The 21922-nt window shown below is 37.7% G+C and overlaps 1 protein-coding gene across 1 annotated transcript in view; it reads right to left on the reverse strand.

The window, feature by feature from the left end:
• The window catches only part of LOC126091936 (26S proteasome non-ATPase regulatory subunit 12), a 101576-nt gene that overhangs the window by 32324 nt on the left and 47330 nt on the right, over positions 1-21922 (reverse strand). Inside the window, exon 6 of the mRNA XM_049907258.1 lies at positions 6928-7152. Within this exon, the coding sequence (XP_049763215.1) occupies positions 6928-7152 (225 nt within the window). The remainder of the gene's footprint in view (positions 1-6927; positions 7153-21922) is intronic.

Below are 21922 nucleotides of genomic sequence, written 5' to 3' on the forward strand. Positions count from 1 at the left end.
CACCAATGGTAACTTCTATGATGGCACTGTTCATACAGTACTCAATTTCTAATCATGTTACCTTATTACAGTACCCACACCAGTCTTAAGCAGTAACAACTTTCTGAAGGGAGCATCTGTGTGCTTTTGTAGGATTTCACTGGACATGTCCCCAGTCACACTACATTCTCTAAAATATCTTTAAACTTTTGCCTATGCAAGTTCAACTGCATTGAGATCACAATTGTACAATCGTAAGCAGACAACTTTATTGCCTAGACTTTAAGCCCATTTTGTCAATGACGAAAATTTTCTCCACTTGTTGGTGCAATTCAGTCAGGGGGAAGAGAGCCCCTTTTCTCATACTGCCATCATTATCCTCTTCTGTAGCCCCTCCATCACAATCTTTTTTATTGGTGTCTTGTCAAGCTGCCTAATGTTACAGAGCTCACTCTCCGCGACAGTCACCCACTGTGGAAGAAGGTCTGGCAAAAATAATTCCTGAAACCATTTCTCGAAGTACATGGAATTCACTGGGCTATGGTAGTCTCCTTTGACAGATCTACTATAGACCTGACGCTAAGCTTCTCAGATAAAACCATTTTTGAAACCTACACTTGCAAAAACAAGTAATTTTGAAGCAATGTAGGATCAGGTTACTATCAAACCAAGTCTCACGAAGGTAAAAAATATTGTTACCTGTTTCACAAATCCCTTTCATTTCCACAAGGAATCGGGAACATCAGTCTTATTTCTCTCATTGACTAGGACTGCTGAATAAAAGAATTACTGAAAATCTCCTCCTCCTCCTTCTTTGAGTTCCTGGAGATTCTCCAGGATGAGTATTAGTAAACTTCAAGAGTTTATTTAAAGCTGGACACATTTTTCCAGTGTACACAGCAGCAGGTGTAGCAATTTGTTCTGCTGTTTGTCTGAGTTGCAGCATTTAACAACATTCATCATCATTTTGCAAGCTCGGCTGTGACTCACTGCTCTCTTTCCATGAACAGGAATGGAGGGAGTTGACGGTGTCATAGTCAATGAGGCAGCATCAGATCCATTCATTTTGACATACAGAAATTGAATATAAAGTCACAACACAGTAAATTAACCTGTAAACAGTATGGCTACAAAAATATCAGAAGTAAGGTAGGTAGTGGACAGAAATGAGTGAATATCATTACAAATAAATACATAATCTTTCAACATATATCGAAACCAATTCTTGATAGTTGCCGTGCCATGGCTCTTTAAAAAGTGAACTGACAATACACTAAAATATATATACATTTTTCTCCTGTCTTGACAGTTTTACTTGGAGGTATGAAATCCTTTCTTCTACAATCCTCATATTGTAGAGCAGATATGAGAAACCTTTAGCGACCCACAAGTCAGATTCACATCCTTTTTTAAGCTCAGGGACCACCTCGCGACATAATGCTACAGCAGCACTCAAAATGCATTAAGTCAAAACCATAATGTCCAAGATGTTAATGTTTATAGGGTGATGCGCTGATATAAATGGCACACCTTCCCTGACATGCTACAACAACAAATTATGCTTCAAAAAGCATGTTTTATAGAGTATATTCATTTTGTGTTCACCACATCTTCATATGTCTACACTGATTACATGTTGTGAACACCGTTTACTTACGACGGTTGACAACAGCTGTCTCAAGAACTTCCACTGTAAAATTCTGCAATGTCATTAGCACAGAAACAATGTTCGTTACCTGAAATAAATGTAAACATCTGAAGGTGGAATGTTAGGCACCTTCAAATGTCATCACCAAAAACAATCATCTATAAAAGCAACTGGTTGCAGCCAATTCATTATATGATGAATTGTGACAAACACCCTCCCCCTTTTTTAAGTTTTTGTTTTTTCATTCTGACTCAGTCTCATTCCCTAACCATCAGGGCTGTTGTCATGCACGGTGACATCCATTTCTAAACCACCAAATGCATAATTCAAGTGCACAGAATGCTCCAATTTTCAATCTCAGCAATAAAGCTGGTCACTGATAACATAAACTGCCATAGCACGTCTTGGGGTTCCCAGAGACTAATCAGAGTGGACCAGATCGTGAACACTGGGCTAAACAGATGGAGGGTTGATGTTAATACATGAGCAGAAGTTGCCATCCTTCTTCAACAGTGGGACATGGCACACACAATATAACACTGACAACACATTCGTTAGTGACCATATTGCCCAGCAGGCAAAGAAGGAAATTTTGGGGTCTCTCCCTCACATTCAGCACCAACCAGTAATCTGCACTGTGGCAGCAATGGTGAAATCAGAGACTACCCAATTTAAAAGACTATTCAATTTTATATGAGCACAGTGGGAGTAATTCAACCACAGACTCAATAAGGAAGTCATTAAGCTTAAGCCAAACCCAGAAATTTACGATAGGTTTACCAAATTACTTAAAATCATCTCTCGCAGACACATTCCTGGAGGATGCAGAACAGATTACATCCCTGGACTTGATAATGATTCAAGATCTCTCTTTCGGAAATACGAACACCTATTTGAAGCCGACCCATTCCACAAAGAAACAACTCACACACGTGAGGAACTACTGATGTTATATCAGCAACAAGAAGAGAGAAATGGTGTGGTGTAGTGACCTGAGTAGACATGAAACAGAACAGCCGCAAGGCGTGGAAGCTGCTGAAGAAACTTAACAGTGACCCCACAAGTTCTCCTCCAAGCCTATTTAATTTAACACCTGAACAAATTGCACATCAACCACTACTGAATGGGAAAACTAAAAGAAGAGCTGTGGACAGGAAGCTTCAATGAAATATTGATGAGGAAGACCAAATTAATATTCCCTTCACCATGGAAGAAACTTTTCAATCTATGAAGAACAATGAAGTAGCAGGCCCAGATGATGTAAGACCAGAGCAAATGTTTGGGCCAGTTAGAAATCAATGGATCTTAAATTTAATGAACACCTGCATTTCAAAATTACAGATTCCTAAGATCTGCCACAAAGCCAAAGTTGCATCACTTCTGAAGCCTGGAAAGGAACCAACTGATCTGACTTTCGACAAATTTCTCTTTGCCAACTGTAAAAAGTCCTGGAAAGGCCGATCCTCAATTGCATCTCACATGATGTTGATAAAAACCTTATAAATGAGCAGTCAGGTTACTGCCCAGGAAAGTCATGCTGTGGTCAAATCCTCAAATTGACTCAGTATACAGAGATGGATACAAAAGAGCACAAGTCACAGGAATGGCATTTAAATATCTTCCAGCAGCATATGACGTCAATCACAACAGTTGATTAGAAAAGTATATTTATCTATGAAAGACTACCGCTTAATACAGGTCATCCAGTGTTTGCCACAAAACAGGAGGTTTTTTGTCACTCTGCATAACAGGAAGAGCCAGTGCAGGACCCTGAGGAATGGTCTCCCTCAAGGTAGCATACTGGCACCCCTGCTGTACAACTACACTAACAACCAGCCAATCAACCCTGGAACAAGAACATTTATGCAGATGATACAGCAACTGCAGCTTGAGGCAAAACCTTTGAATAATTGGAGATGAAGCTGACACCAGCTCTCTAGGATCTCAGTAAGAATTACGATGATAGCCACCCAAAGCCAAATCCCAGAAAGAGACGGATCTGTGCCTTCTGTCTGAGAATCCGAGAAGCCAGGAGGAGGTTAAGTATTACCTGGAGAGGGCAACAACTATGCCAGGGCAATACTAAAAAATACCTGGGAGTACAGTTGTATTATAGTCTCACATTCAAAGATCACTGCCAAGAAACAAGACTGAAGTATCTGCTCAGGAAAACATCATATACAGGGTGTTACAAAATGGTATGGCCAAACTTTCAGGAAACATTCCTCACACATAAAGAAAGAAAATATGTTATGTGGACATGTGTCCGGAAACTCTCACTTTCCATGTTAGAGCTCATTTTATTACTTCTCTTCAAATCACATTAATCATGAAATGGAAACACACAGCAACAGAACGTACCAGTGTGACTTCAAACACTTTGTTACAGGAAATGCTCAAAACGTCCGTTACCGAGGATACATGCATCCACCCTCCGTCGCATGGAATCCCTGATGCGCTGCTGCAGCCCTGGAGAATGGCGTATTGTATCACAACCATCCACAATACGAGCACGAAGAGTCTCTACATTTGGTACCGGGGTTGCGTAGACAAGAGCTTTCAAATGCCCACATAAATGAAAGTCAAGAGGGTTGAGGTCAGGAGAGCGTGGAGGCCATGGAAATGGCCCGCCTCTACCAATCCATCGGTCACCAAATCTGTTGTTGAGAAGCGTACGAATACTTCGACTGAAATGTGCAGGAGCTCCATCGTGCATGAACCACATGTTGTGTTGTACTTGTAAAGGTACATGTTCTAGCAGCACAGGTAGAGTATCCCGTATGAAATCATGATAACGTGCTCCATTGAGCGTAGGTGGATGAAACTAAAATGAGCACTAACATGGAAATTAAGCGTTTCCGGACACATGTCCACATAACATCTTTTCTTTATTTGTGTGTGAGGAATGTTTCCCGAAAGTTTGGCCGTACCTTTTTGTAACACCCTGTATAAACTTATTGGCACAACTTGGGGATTGCAGCCTAATGCACTCTATACATCCACCCTGGCATTGTGCTTCTACGCAGTAGAATATGCACCACCAGTCTGGCACAACTCCACACATGCTTAACAGGTGGACATGTCATTGAATGAGACTGGACGCATTATGACTGGCTCCTTATGACCAACTCCTGTCACCAAAATCTTTCAAATTGAAGATCTAGCACCACCTAACATCCGCAGAAGAACAGCCACATAAATGGAGAAAAAGATGCAGGAAACTGACGTCATGTATCCCCTGTTCGGACATAAAGCACAAAGACCTCGGCTGAGGTCAAGGAGCAGCGTCACGCACAAATCAGCAGCAGTTCCATTTGCACCTGGAACTCGTCAAACAGAGCTATAGCAAGATTCATTAACTGAAAGGACTACACCACTGATGAGGAATTATGTGAGTGTGGTAACCTACAGGACACACAACATCTGGTCTGCAAAAACCTGCCAGATCCTTGCACCACAGAACATCTTTATGCAACAAGTCACAAGGTCATCAAAACCATGGAATTCTGGAGCTTGCAGTCCATTTAATACATAACCATGTGTGTCTTTCTGCATTATGTTATTACTTCCAGCATCTTGTATTACTGCACTACACTTTTATTTATCATGTTCCATTTTAATCAGTTTGTATATCTAAGTCCTGGACACATAAAATAAAAATAAATAAATAACTTTTGATACTACCTTCCCCAGAGATTATTACAATATTGTTGAACATAACAAAAGATGTCAGATTCAATCTGATTACCAGTGGAATATGGGCATCTTTCGAATGCACCTCCACCTTGTAACTGTTTTTAGGACCTTATAAGCTTGCATTGCAAAAACAAATCTAACTTTTTAATTGGTTTAGAACATGGCCTTTCTAGTGAAGACATTTTAAAAGAGTTTAGCAGAGGACTCTTTTGTAAAAGTGGGCTAAAAATAGCCTTTCTATGTGTTTTTACAAAAATTGTCAACTTTGCCCTCAATATGTAAACTACTGGAAAGCAATAGGAGAATGAAATTTTACATTCTAAAACCATGTATTGTTAAGTTATTATGTGCAAAGTTTCAGAGTTATCCTGTAATTACCTCTGGAAATATAAAAAGCCAAACTTAACACTTATTTCAAACACACATTTTTCTGCCATCTTTGCTTCAAATTATATTATGAGAAGGAAAGTTACCACTCACCATATAGCGGAAATGCTGAGTTACAGATAGGCACAACAAAAAGAGTTTCACACTTAAAGCTTTCAGCCAATGGCCTCTGTCAACAATAAACACACACACACACACACACACACACACACACACACACACACACACACACAAGTTACACCTAGTGTGGTTTAGTTGCCTGAGACTACAGTTGTGTGTGTGTGTGTGTGTGTGTGTGTGTGTGTGTGTGTGTGTGTCTATTGTTGACAAATGGCATTGGCTGAAAGCTTTAAGGACGAAACACCTTTTTTTAGTTGTGCCTATCTGCAAGACAACATCTCCACTATATGGTGAGTGACAACTTTCCTTCTCATAATATTGTTACATTCCATCCTGGATTTTCCACTGTTTGATTTTTGCTTCAAATTATTCATATGAAAATTGCTCACAACTTCTTTTTTTATTACTTCACTAAAGAGATGTAGATGTAGAAGAGAGAGCAAAAAGTTGTACAAGACGGTCTAGCTTTCTTTGTTTCAAGAAAATACTGCTGGAGATATGTCAAAACTGCCACAAACTTGAAGGTGCACTTTTGAGAGTTGTGGCATGAACAATGTTCAATGGTAACAGGAGCGACTATTCACAAAAAATTTCAGCAAAATCCATGACGGTCAAGTGAGAGTCTTTAGACCACATGGCATGGAATGATTCTAGTGTAAATCACTTCTCCTTTTTGTGTTATATTTACAAATATTGCAGTTGTTTTCAAAGTGCAAATGATTGTTGACAGCAAACTCCATACGGCAGAAAATGTACGTTGAAGTTCTCGCCAGTATGTCAACTGTTTTAAAGAGTTGTCTACAAGAGATGCTACAGTGATCACAAATTTATCCTTATTACACACTTACGTGCAACAAACACTTTACTAAACGACGAGTTACACAAGAACATGACGATGCAGTACATTAGTAAATGAAAACAGGAAAAGTAAGTCACCTTTCAGCACTTTGATCTCCAAAATACAAGTAAATAAATAAAAGTGCCTTAGCACACTTTCATCATGTATTATCTATAGGAGCAGTATTTGAAATTATAGGAGGAGCTCTGGGTGAAACTTTGGCTACTGCAATTCTCAAAACAATTGCCATAGTACTCACTTGTATGTCGGAATTTCATCAAGTAATTTTTCTTGCAAGACACGATGTGTCAGGTCACTTTGCTCATTATCAAATGGGGCCAGGACAAGATATAGTACAACATTCTTAAGCACCTCTTGTCTCTTGTCTGCATCTTCCTGCACTGACGGTGTATTCAAAACAGCTCTGTAGTGCTTGCACGTTGCTAGGTAAGAACCCTCATGCTGGTCCAGTTCAATCATGAGCCTGCAAGCAAAAACAGAAATATTCTTTTGCACGCAAATTTTCACTTCCAACATTTATTAACATTAATGATACACCAAAACAGTATAATTGACTGGGATCAGAATGTGGAAACTTTTCCTTTTATGGAGACTGCTCTCCTAAATGATACCTGAGAGCATAGCTATCATATTGATAGCCAGAATGGAAGTCACTGCAAACACAATGTTGAAGATATTTGGTCAGTATAATCTGAAATGGAATATCACTGTATTCAGATCTTCCTTCACATGACACACGGTCTTATTCTGCCACAAATGTTCAGCCAAACAAATTATTTGCATGGAACTGAAATCAACCTATTATGAGATATAAAATAATTACTGAAACTCTTAACATGTATTTCCTGGCATGGTATGGAGCACCGTTTCCTGTTGGAATTATTTTCCCAACTATATATCCAAATGAAAAGGCTTTCATACATGTTGTTGCTGTTATGGATAACAGATTTTTTGGTGGCACATGGGTAGCTGCGATTCCAATTGTAACATTAATACTACTGCACATTAGCAGTAATTAACAACTATCCAGTGAGTCAGGCATGTTGTTTATGAACTTTTTTGTAGTTTCAATTACTGTTTGCTGTGAATTCAACAACTACTACCAAAAGGCCTAGGGTAAAGAATGTGTATTTCTTATCATCAAGTACATACTGTAATTTATGTTACATCGACAATTCCACAGTGACAGCAAACTAAGACACAATCATTTCATCTACAGAGGAAAGTATGAAGATGAGGGATTTATGCAGGCGGTATATGAACAATTTTCACAGACAAATGATAGGTCTATGCAACTTGAACATAAAATGATGAACAGTTTATGTTATTTGAAAATAAATTCATACACATAGATAACAAAGTAACAACTCTGAAGAGGAAATGAATGATACATTTTTAACTATGGAAAAGAAGATGTCTGATTTTATACTCAAATAAATGAGAGGACGGATTACTTAGAATGGAGGTTAGATATGGGATTCAATCACGCAGCAAAGATAGATTAATGATTGGAGATAGTAGAAGATAATACAGACAGTAACTTGAGCTATGCACATCCAAAGAAGACACGCGAGCCAATTTACTTAAGTGGATAGAAACTTCAGAGAAGGAACTTGTTCAAGGAAAAACTATTGTACAGAACATAACAACTAAACACACAGATTCAATTATGTTGTTGATTAATGATTTAGAACCCAGAATACAAAAGACAGAATGTAAAAGGAAGTTTTGATTAATAGTATGTATATTCAATCTGTGGATATGATAAAAACTTCAACAGATCCACCTTTTAATTTGTTACCAATGAGAATTCATATGATCTCAGCAGAGACAAACAGTAACACACACAGAAATAACACAAGCAATGGCATACTGAGTTCAGACTATTAACATAAAGAGGAAAGAAAGAACCAAGACATTGATATAATTACAGGTACCGTATTTACTCGAATCTAAGCCGCACTTTTTTTCCGGTTTTTGTAATCCAAAAAACCGCCTGCGGCTTAGAATCGAGTGCAAAGCAAGCGGAAGTTCTGTAAAATGTTGGTAGGTGCTGCCACAACTAACTTCTGCCGCCGAATATATGTAGCGCTACACAGGCATGCTTTGTAGGCACAAAGATAAATACTGGCGCCAAAACCTCTGCGTGAGTAAATAAATTTAAAAAAAGGTGAAAGACGAGCTATTTTCTCTGTCCCGAGTTTCAATCACTACATTTTCATACATTATCCAACGAAGTAAATACAAATTCCGTATTGTTAATCTTTGAATGTAGCAGAATTTCAATATACTACGAAAATCCGACTGGCAAGACTGTTTGGGATGTTTGTCAATATGGCCAACTATACGTTCTGAATTTTTTCCTACCTGTGAGAAGAGATGGTTGCTAATAGGAACCTGATGAAATGTGAATCACATACAATATTCTCTTCACCATAAGAATAATACAAATATAAACATTTTGCCATGTATTCTTTCGTGTTTGCTTCTATCTCATTTAAATCCTGTCTGCCTAATAAACTACGAAACTAGAGTGAGACAACAGCAAACGCAGAAGAAAATACATATCGTGTCATGTTTATATTCGTATTATTCTTATGCCTCATAGTGATACAGTCAGAAATGAAGCACGGCAACTGACTAGATTTTTAAATCTAAGATGACTCAAATTTCTGTGCAGAATTTGATGTACTAAAGAAGTGGCCGCAAAGATTTTCAAACGGAGAAAAATTTTCGCCTAACTCTCGTTCAGAACATTTTCTATCATACACAGTCTATTATTTGGTTCTTGCTGATCATTATCAAAGAAAGCAGCAGTGTAAGTAACAACAAATAGCAGTCTCTTGCCACTGTTTCGCTAATGAGACGATTCCTCTCTCTTTTTTTCAATAGTAAGCGGCGGTAGCGCGCACAAAAGGAGCGGCGACAGGCCGTAAACACACACTATCAGAATGCGACAAACAATGCATGACACAGTACAGTAATGCATTTTCAGCTTAGAGTGACGTAAACACCTATAACAGAAAACGGCACTTATCAGATCAAAACAAAATAAGCAATCGATTCAAACCAGACGAAGCACGTGAAAAAGGAAGGGTGCACGTATAAATACGGACGGAGCGCCTGACGCATAGCAAGGGCTACCTGGTAAAGCTTAACTGCTAAGCTTACGACTCGAACCAAACTACTGTAGGTGTATCATCATTCATTCGACCTAAATTGTGTCTCATATTACAATGGACCAACTTTGTTTCGATTTGGATGTGCGGCCTAAAACTTCTGGTGCGACTTAGATAAGGGAATTTTTTTTTTCCTTTATTTAGAGTCTCATTTTTCAGGTGCGGCTTAGATTCGAGTGCGGCTTAGATTCGAGTAAATACGGTAAGTCAAATGCTAACACAGATGATTTTTCCACTGTGTTGAGCTGGAGATTGAACCATAAATTTCTGAAGGTTTCCACAACTGGTAACATAAATCCAGTAATTTTCTTGAAAGCTTTCGAAGAAATGTTACCCAGTACATGTAGTGGACATAATAAAATATAATTTTCATGACTCATTTAATAGAAAACATTGCACAATGGGGCACTCTTACTCATAAATTGGATGAATTTAGGACCTACAGTTAATGAGTGCGAATTTAAATCAACATATTAGAGCGACGGAGCTCATCAAAAGAAATTATGTTTGGAATTATTGGGATATTAACAGTACAATACTAGTAACTGGGAAGGCTACCGAGACTGTGTGGAGCACCAATTAAATAAAGCTAAGTATCTCAATGACACATTTAGAGGAAACATTTGCTGGAAGTAATTATAAGCCGATTACCTTAGTGATTAAGAGATAAGCTCTTGGATAGAGATTAAGGAAAGGTGAATTGTATCTTAGACTACCTTGAATGATCAGATCAAAGAATGGAAAATCCAGATGGAGTAATGACAATATTATGAGACGGATAGATTGCTACTCACCATTATATTGTGAATAGCAATCTATCCTTTTCATAATATTGTCTTACAACCATTAAATGCTACAGAAAAATAATCAGAGCAGTTGCATTCTAATGGTAACATATCCAAATCTAATAATGATAAGTGGAGTAACTACAGCAGCCAATAATCAAGAAATGTTTGAGCAGAAAATAATGAACAGAGGAATACGTGGTAAGACAGCAGTGGAGAGGTAATACCATGACCAATAACAACATCAATGATAATTGGGAATTCCAATCTACAGAATCCAGCAGCAGCAATAATAATAATAATAATAATAATAATAATAATACAGAAGGGGAAAACTACAAAGTGTCTGGGTAGGAGTTCGGTCCCCACAACCAGTTGAAAACAAGAAACAGATAATGTATTCTAATTTAATAGGATAAGATATGGGGAAAAGTATATTGTCTGAAAAGGAACAAAGCCTTGACACATATATACAACTAAAACTGAATGGAGCTGTGAGCACCATCCCAGTGATCATTATTGTGGATTCTGGTAGTGAAACCCATGCAGCATATCAACACTTATTAGAACAGAAAACATGTTGTACCCGTTCCTCAGACGACCTGTAAATGGGGTAAAAATAGTAGGGATTACATGGACAACTGGTAAGGAAATCCATACTGAGTTGTTGGTGAAATTTAGTCTACAGGAATATGCCTTTGAATACCCAATGTTGTTAATACTATGGTGAAATGCACCAATAATTATAGAAGTTCACTGGTTATCAGAATATAAAGTTGTATTGGATTTTAATGACTGTTTACTAATATTTCCTTATGGGTAAAATAAGACAAGGGTGACATTACATTTTGAAGCAATGGACCTGCATAATGAAAAAAAAAAAATATTGAAACAATTATGTAGAGTATATATGATTGTATTATGAAAGTTAAGGAGGAAGATGTAATGAATGTAGTTAACAAAGCTCCAAGTATGTCATTACATGAGAAGTCAGACCTAATATTATAATTGATTAAACATATAGACATTTTTTATTTAAAATCTGGGATGATTAAAGACTTTTAGTGTGTACTTAAAAGAAACCCACATGAAATGTTTTTTGCAAAATTCTATCTCATACTGATAGCAGCAAAAGATGCAGTAAAAGAAGAAATGAGTACAATAGTCTCATAGGACATAACAGAATCATCAAATAATTGTTACAATTCATTACTAGTTCTCAGAAAAGAAGATGGATCAGTGCGGTTGTCAGAGCAATGAACAAAATCACAGAACCAAAACAGGATAGGCTTCACATCATTAACAAGTTACTGTCAAAATTTACAGGTGCAAAATGTAGAAGCACAATGGACTTAACTTCTGGGGGGAGGGGGGGGGGGGGGGAGTTGGGTTGTTTGGGGAAGGAGACCAGACAGCGAGGTCATCGGTCTCATTGGATGGATTAAGGAAGGAAGTTGGCCGTGCCCTTTCAAAGGAACCATTCCAGCATTTGCCTGGAGCGATTTAGGAAAATCACACAAAACCTAAATCAGGATGGCCAGGTGCGGGATTAACTTCTGGGTATTGGCAGTTTAAGTTAAATGCAGTCTAGGAAATACACAGCATTCCTTTCAAAGGTCAAGCCTACCACTTGAAAGTACTACAATTCAGGCTTAATATCTCAGTATCTGTATTTATTTCTGTATAAAAAACAGGTGAAGAACAACATGAAAATGTCTTAGTCTATGTGGATGACATGGTAATCAATTACAAAACCTGGATTGAACATATTCAAATGTAAGATAACTTATTACAAGGTTATAATAGAAGGAAACATTCCACGAAGGAAAAATATAAAAACAAAGATGATGTGACTTACCAAAAGAAAGTGCTGGCAGGTCGACAGACACACAAACGAACACAAACATACACACAAAATTCAGCTTTCGCAACAAACTGTTTTTGTGTGTATGTTTGTGTTCGTTTGTGTGTCTGTCGACCTGCCAGCACTTTCTTTTGGTAAGTCACATCATCTTTGTTTTTATATTATTACAAGGTTATATGCATATGCAACAACTATTAAGCTTTCAAAAACACAATCCATTCAGTTGTAGTGAAGGTAAGTTTTCAAGTCACACTGTAAATACAAAATGTATCAAATTAGATCCATGTAGATTAGACAGTATAACAGGGGGTACACACAGACAAAGGGTGTGTGTGTGTGTGTGTGTGTGTGTGTGTGTGTGTGTGTGTGTGTGTGTGGGTGGTGGTGGTGGTGGGGAGGGGGGGGGGAATTTCCTGGTTAAAAACTCACTTTTTTCTGTTTGAAAATACACTATATCCCTGACAAAGTACATTTTTTCCATGATAGTGACAATATACTTTCCCTCACAGCTATGAAACTTGTCAACCCTCTCAATGGTGAAGCTTTTATACAGCGGCATAGAGTATCCCAGAACTTTAGGAAATGAGACACTACAAAAAGCATTGCGGTTTGAAAAAGATCTCCGATGCGCAGCAACATTAATGCTGTACATTTTTGTATTAAGAAAGTATAAACAGGAAGTCTATCAAACACAGAATAGTAGCTTGTGAAGCACTTCAGTGCTGAGACTGCTAGGTGCTTTTGCCAGCCAATCACAGCTCATATCACATGATCCCACCAGCCAATGACAGTAGATATTTGGAGCATAGGACACATTATGTAGTAAGCCAATAGCAATATCACTGTTAAGTAGTGAACACACAAATAGATAAAGTAAATTTTTAAATTAATATACATGCATTGTAGCTACAAGAAAAGTTAAGCTTTGGCATGTAATATTGTTTATCAATTTTTTTTTTTTTTTTTACTCAATGGTGTGGTTAGCTAGGATCCTAAGAGCACAGCTTACATTGCAGCAGCTGATTACTTCTGACAAGTATAATTATAACTTTCATTGCTATGCTCTCTCTCTCTCTCAAGGGTAATTATATTTTCTACAGTTTGGATTTCTTAAGGTTTCTGATACAGAGAAAGATATTTACATTTACAGTGAGAATGTACTTAATTTATTAGGTAATAAATTAGAGGCTACTTGCATTTTCTGTGACATGTCAAAAGCCTTTGACTGTGTGAACCACAGCATTCTCTTAAGTAAATTAGATATTATGGTGTCACTAACAATGCTGCAAAATGGTTTGAGTCTTATCAGTCTAACAGGAAACAAAGAGTGTCATTGCAAAAATACCTGTGCAGTAAGCAGTCAGTCTTCATCTGATTGGGAATTTATTACATGTGGTGTTCCTCAAGGTTCCATCACTTTTTCTTGTGCACATTAATGACCTCTCGTCTGTTAGACTGCCAGATGCTAAGTTTGCTTTGTTTGCAGATAATATGAACATTGTAATAAGTAGCATGTCAAGTACAGATGTAGAAATTGCTGCTAATCAAATTTTCAAGGACATTAACAAACAGTTCAATGCCAATTCAAGGTCATTAAACTTTGAGTAGACCCGCTATATGCAGTTCAGAACCTGTACGAGGTTTCCTTGCAGCATATGTATAACATACGAAGACATGCAGATCGACGAGGCTGACATTGTTAAATTTCTGGGATTACAACTTGATAATAAATTCAGTTGGGAAGGGCGTACCACACAATTGCTTAAGTGCCTAAAGAAGTCTGTACTTGCGATGAGAATGATGTCAGATGTAGGACATATAAATATAAAAAAAACTTTTATACTTCACTTACTTTCATTCTACTATGTCATACGGGAATATAATCTGGGCTAATTCATCAAACTGAGCAAAAGTTTTTAGGGTGCAAAAGTGTCTGATAAGAATCATTTGTGGTGTAAATTCAAGACCATCATGTAGAAACCTGTTCAAGGAACTTTGTATTCTAACCACTGCTTCTCAGTATATTTATTCCTTAATGAAATTTGTTGCAAGTAATATATCTCTATTTCCAACCAACAGCTCAAAACATAGTATCAATACTATGAATAAAAACAATCCACATAAAGACCTAAAATCACTTTCCTTGGTCCAAAAAGGGGTCCAATACTCAGGAACACAAAATTTCAATAAATTGCCAGCAACCATTAAAAACTTAGTTTCAGATAAAGCATGGTTTAAACAGAGTTTGAGATTTTTTGATAGGCAACTCCTCCTACTCTATAGATGAATATCTTAACAGAGATGGTTAAGCCAGCTTAAGTAAAAATGTCTGTTAGATTTCAGTTTTGGCAGCACTTCGTGACAACAGTCAAGATTTGGTATTTTGGACAGCGTGGAGGGTAAAAATCATAGAGGGAGACCAAGAGATGACTACACTAAGTAGATTCAGAAGGATGTAGGCCGCAGTAGGTACTGGGAGATGAAGCTTGCACAGGATAGTGTAGCATGGAGAGCTGCATCAAACCAGTCTCAGGACTGTGACCACAACAACAACAACAACAACAACAACAAATGATAAACTTATTAATAGTGAAGAACAATGTTTCATTCTGGCAGCATGTTAATTCTGAAAATATTAGCTATTCCATTTTACCGAACAGTATTCTACTGACAAATGATCAGGGTAGTATAATATTCAAATGTTTTATATTTTCATGCTTTCTGACATGTTCCACACCCACGAGAATCATCTCATTACTTGGGTCTGTGGAATGAAAACTGAATCTAATCTAATCTTCCATTGCTACTGCATAAATTGTAATTGATGAAAGAACTACAATAAATATTAAAAGCTAATCTTGGAACTTGATATTTTTTAGCACGTGTTACCATTTAAGGTATATCAAACACAAATGTGCCAGGAAAATTTTAAATGGTGGCATAAATGGCTGGTCTTCACAAATTAAGAAATTCATTGCACAGTCACACGAATCTTAATTCATCTTGCATAAGAGGAAATTTACTTTGAAACTAATGCTTTTTAAACCACCATCCACACTGTTTTCCCACGACCTGTTAGAAATGTAAACAGTTTTGATGTCATGCTCATCAAAATGACGTCTACAAGAAAGATGCATCAAACACAGACTGTTGTTACAAAGTATTGCAGTGTCCTGTTGTTGTAAATGGCACATTTTCTTTGGAACTTACGTTTTATTTTTGTGTTATTCTCCTGTTTATGTTCAATTGCAGCAGTATAATTCTTCAGCAGTGGGCTAAAGTAAAATTCTTTGTTAGAGTTTCAGTTCTCACCAGCAAAATCTTTTTTAAAAAAATTCACTGCTAACTGAAACAATGAAAAATTACCAGGTTTTTCCAGAATAAAAAATATTCTTGGGGTTTTCTGGTATTTTACAGTTGCCCTGGGGTATATACACCCTGTATAAGCAAATGTCCAGAGCCATCTAACAAGAAACAAATTATAGCTTGGAATGATAGGTTATTACAGGAAGTTTCTACCACAGGAGGCATTGAATACCCTTTGTGGTGGATACAAGAGTATAGGTCAGAGATTAATACTAGTACATCGAAACTTTGAAGAACATTTTCATTTTCATATGACTATTGTTGCATCAGAATATGGCATTGGCATTTCACCCCTATCAAGAAATATGTACTGGAAATGGAACAAAACACTGTCCAACTGGGTTCACTAGTGGGTTAACACAAATCATGAGGGGAAATATGGAATCATCAAGGAGGCACTAACAGTAGTTTGGTCATTAAAAAATTCAAATACTTATTGGTAGGCTATGAAAGGTTAGTGCACAGTGATCACAGCATACAGAGCTTTTTACTTAAAAGTAATAATTTGCATAGACAGTTCACTCATTGGGTGTTATTCCTTCAAGAGTTTAAATTTTCAAAGTATTATACACAGGATGCTAACAATACCATGCCAGAAGAACTATCAACATCATGAGTAAGATTAAAGCCTAATGTAGACATGAAGGAGAGAGGGTAACGCTGTAATTTATTTACTAAAAGTGAAAAGATAGAATGATGTATTACACTACTTTATAAAAGTTTAAAAATGGAACAACAAAATGATGATGTGTTGTGTAACTATGCTCATTACTTTGAACAAAATCCAAATCACAACAGTAAGGATTGGAAGATTCATAAAGGACTATGCTTCCATAAAAACAAAAATATTAATAATTGGTTACTACGTATGAAATCAGTACAGTAGATCTATTAACATGGTATATACACTTAGGGCACCCTCATTTTGGGCTAAAGAAGTGTGCAATGCACGGGAGAAAGTATTATTACTTTAGAAACATGTTTAGACAAGACTGAAGTCGTGTAGTATGTGTTAGAAGTTAAAGTACAGACCTCGACGATGCACGCCATATATATGGTACCCCATAACAGCAGAAGCATTATGAGATTTTGTGGCCATGGACTTCTACTGTCCACTAGCTTGACAATGGGAAGGAATGGTGTACATCTTTGTTGTGGTTGAATGTTGGTAAAAGTTAGTTAAACTTTAGCCTCTGAATAGAGCCACGACCAATCATGTTGTGTCAAAGTTGAACAATAATTAACTTACACTTGTAGGGAAACCGAAGAATTTGCTATTAGGCAATGGTACCCAATTTACAGATAGGCAATGTAAAGAATTTCTGGCCTGGGATATGGTAGATCATATGTTATTCCCAAAACACCAAACACATGCAGATACGGCGACAAGAACTATGTGTGAATTAAATAGGTTATGTCGCATATATTGCACAACTCAGCATTCTAACTGGAACGATTTGGTGGGGAACTTCCCAAAAATTCTGATCGGAATGCCCCACTCAGTTACTACAGTATCACCTACAGATGTAGTTGACTGGCCAGTAGAGGGAGAACATAAATTGAAATATATAGAATGGTCCAAGCTAAATGAATCCTTACAGTGTAAGACAACAAATAATATTAAGGAATTACTAATTAAAGCAGTAGGGTGGGGAAAAAAAGGGAAAACAGATGGGAAACAGGAACTCCTACACCCAATAAGATAGTGGACCTAGTTTGGTTGAAGAACCATAAACTCAGCTGTAAGAGTGAGAAGTTGATAAGCAAATTTTATACATTGTATGAAGGATCTTTTATAATTATACGAATACCACACCCTAAAACAACAACACTGACCGAGCAAGCTACCAAAAAGGTGAAGGTATGTTTAATACACAAGATTTATGACCTTTCACAACAAACTATAATTGAATAATTATACATACTGTAACAAGCAGAATGTTATACCTTTCCTATCATTTATGAATAATGGTTGGGTTTCACGTGTCTTTTATAGAGGAGGTCTGGTCATACAAATTGTTAAATAGGTACTGTAAGTCGTTAAGTACAGAGTATAACTAAATACATATGTTTCACAGTGGTGAATACTGTAAGCAACCACTGATATAAAGACTGATGATTAAAAGACTAATTATTACTGATTACCAACATGTTGCTAACTATTCCCTACAGGTTATTCACAGTTGTGTAGTTAGGATCAGTTTTCAGGACCTGTGCGGGTGAAACTGGGACAAGTCCATTCTGTAGAACATACTGAACATGGTTCATCCTCCAGAGTATTGGTGAAGATCCATGAGAAGTTTATTCTGTAGGGTATGCCGATCACACATCGTCCTCTGGCATCTCAGTGAAGAACCGACTAGGGATGGTACCTTGAGGTGGGGTGAGGGTGGGATGGGAATCTGTTTTTGAGGATATGTCTTCTTTAATTCGTCAATCCCGACACACATTTTCTTATAATTTCCTTCAATTCTTCTGTAAGAGAAGTAACGGTTGTCTTCCTTCATTCCAGATTCATATGTTTCTATCACTAAAACGTCACATTGTGGCAATTACATGTTTTCATATGTAACATTGAGAGATGGTTCATAGTTAACACGTAAAAAGACATATTGACATTGACTATTATTATTATTATTATTAGTATAATATGAATGGACAAGTAGGTTGTGGTTATTATGTTGATATGGGTTTGGTGGGAGGGGGGCAGGGGGGGGGGGGCAAGGGAGGTTCAGAAACAACCTTCCTCTACCCCCCCCCCCCCCTTTTCCCAATTCCCCTATTGGAAAGAACAAGGGTTATAAATTGTGTTTGACATTTCTTTAAGAGAAATTTTGATAACTTATTTACAGTTTTTATATCATAGTTGGAGACGGTGTAATCGCTCCACGGAAAATTACCCTCTACCACGCAATAATTAATAATGGTCAATCAAATCATACACATTTATTTACGTTTGAAAAGTATCTGACCAGATTTTCTAGTAATATATGCGCCGACAGCTCGTCGACGCCAAGGTATTTTTCTAGTACGTTTATTCTTTGGAACAACAGAGGTACAGAGATGTATGTTCCATGGTCATTATAGATAGATAGAGAGAGAGAGAGAGAGAGAGAGAGAGAGAGAGAGAGAGAGAGAAAGGAACAGCTTCGGAAAGTATCGGTTGGAAGATTTTCGGATTGCTAAAGGAGATTTTTATTTACTTTTCTTCGCGCTAAAGTGAGACAGGAAAGTTTGTGCCGCTAGCGTGGTAGATAAAGAGAAAGAAGGACTTGTAAAAGTAAATTGCATGAGACTTAAAATCCACGGAAACGGAACATGTACGGAAATGGATTCAATATACAATTTTCCTCAGAAATAAGGTTTGTGACCATTTTATTCTAGAGTGAATGACGAATGCGTTCTCTGTCTGAATCATTGATGATTGTCTGGGCCCTGTAATTAATTGGGAAGTTTCAGCTGTGACGAAGAGAGCCTGCAATCTCTGAGTTTTATTGAAATCGTCCAAAAAGGCTTCGTCCACATCTGAAATTTTAGATCTGTCGTAAACTGAACGAAGTGTTCACACGATCGATTTTCCCAACTGAATGCAGCGCTTAATAATAATAACGTATGTAAAGATCTTTTCTAGCAAGCCAGCCGCTGAACATTAAGACGAAGGGCTCCACCAGAGATTCTACTAGGCTGATTTCATGTAACTTATATTTGAACTCTACACAGATAAAGGACAGAGAGAGAGAGAAAGAGAGAGCAAATGGAATTCTAGAAGTTACTCAGAATCCTCCCATTAGTATAATTTTTTTTGTCTGTCTTTGCACGGATAAGCCTGATAAGAAAACCTAAGCCCTTGACTTTATTGTACAGAATTGTGTATGAGGGTGAGAGAGCGATAAAGGCGACAGATACACTTCTGTACAGACAAAACATTACACCAAGTTAGCGGCTAGCTGCATTAACACACACACATAGACTTTCATCAAAACCAAAGCAGTAAGAGAAATCATTAGAATGCCAATCCGTGACAGGACACGTTTTTGGACGTTGTTAAAATAATTTTGTTCTTTGTTTCATGTGAACTACGACGAGACAACTTAACGTGGAAAAGAGAAGAAATACTCGCAGTCGTATTATTTGATCTACAAATAAAAGCAGCACGCTGGACGCAGAATAAAGGCCAGATCTATACTTTTTTATTAAACTTGCTAGTATTGAGGAAGTAGACGTAGATTTGAACATTTACTAATTGTGTTCATAACAGAAGTAGTTTGACTGACCTGCCCTAGTTGCATTTACCTGTATAAGTACTATAACAAAGTAGCCACAGAAGTATTCTTGTGAAGGGAGATATATATATACATCTTGACTGTAGAACATTTATATGGTTTTAACTAGGGCAATGTTTAAGATGAGTCAAGCAGAGCAGAGCAACACCCAACAGCCTTCAGCTGTGAGCACTGATGATAATGATGTAGTAAGAAGTGTTGTAGAACCGATCGCTATAGATAGCGCAATAGAACGCCCGGTAGACACAGCTGGAGATGTATCAGCCAGTACGCAACATGGATTAGACCCATTGGTCATTATCATGAGGCAGATGCAGATGTTAACGGAGACTGTGAATAATACGAATACAAAATTAGCCTCAGTTACTGAGGGGCAAAACCATTTGAATACAAAATTAGCCTCAGTTACTGAAGGGCAGGAAAATATGAAAACCGACATTAACGCGAAATTAGCCTCAGTTACTGAAGGGCAAAACCATTTGAATACAAAATTAGCCTCAGTTACTGAAGGGCAGGAAAATTTGAAAACCGACATTAACGCGAAATTAGCCTCGGTTACTGAAGGGCAAAACCATTTGAATGCAAAATTAGCCTCAGTTACTGAAGGGCAAGAAAATTTGAAAACCGACATTAACGCGAAGTTCGCCGCAGTGAATGAAGGGCAAAATGATTTGAATGCAAAGTTAGCCTCAGTTACTGAAGGGCAGGAAAAGCTGAAAGCTGAGATTAAGCAGCAGTTACATGACAGTTTTTCCGAATTAGAACAACGGATAGAGGCGAAGACAAAGGAACTTAAAGATCAGGCCGAAGAGACGGAACGAAAATTAACTGCACAAATCGAATTGGTTAAAGCTCAATGTGAGGAATCTACTCAACGCGTACGTGTAGAAATGAAGGAGTACGTGGCTATTAAGATAGATACCGTACGCGAACAGGTGGAAATGGTTCCGCAATTAGTACAAAAGCAAGATGCCATGTCATGTGCAATTGCGCAACTTCCTGAATTGGCACGTACGCAGACGAACCTAAAGGAAAGTGTGGAACATCTGACAGAACGTCAAGACGTTATAGACCACCAGATTAATGTATTAACAGGTAAATTATCCGAAATCACATTAGAAAACAAAAGGCTAATGTGTGAAAACGTTGAGCAAAATGTTAAAGAAGCATTCCAGAGTCTGTGCGGCAAACAGGAAGAGAATTTGTTTGTGAAAGGACTAGAGGAAGTGCGACAGCAGTTAGGTGCTGATCTCGAGCATTGGAAACAAACGATAGCAGAGTCGATACGCGTTTCACAACAAGGCTCAGAACAAATGAATACAGGCCAGCAGCAGAAGTTGCCAGCGACTATAGAGCCAGTTACTGCACATTCGCACACAATACCGACTTGTGTGAGTAACTCAAATATTAAATTGCCACGAGCTAGTTGTTCGCGTGAAGTTTTATCTGACTGAGATTACGAAAGCCTTTGCCATGCCGAAGAAAAAAATGATAAAGCATCGGCAATTTCAGATTTTTAACACTGACAAAAGGGGGGTCCATCCGATTGTTTTTATTCGAAGTTTTAGAGGAGTTCTACCCAGAAATTGGTTGGAGTGGCAGAAGATCAGTTTCGTTACTGGGTATATACAAGGTTCGGGGGCGATCTGGGCCTCGGATATGACTTCTGTTTGCTCGACCTATGACGATTTTGAGAAAGCGTTTTTAGCAAAGTTCTGGTCAGAAGGAGTACAAGAACGCCTAAGGCAGGAGGTGC

Source organism: Schistocerca cancellata, chromosome 7, assembly GCF_023864275.1.
Source record: "Schistocerca cancellata isolate TAMUIC-IGC-003103 chromosome 7, iqSchCanc2.1, whole genome shotgun sequence".
NCBI lineage: Eukaryota > Metazoa > Arthropoda > Insecta > Orthoptera > Acrididae > Schistocerca > Schistocerca cancellata.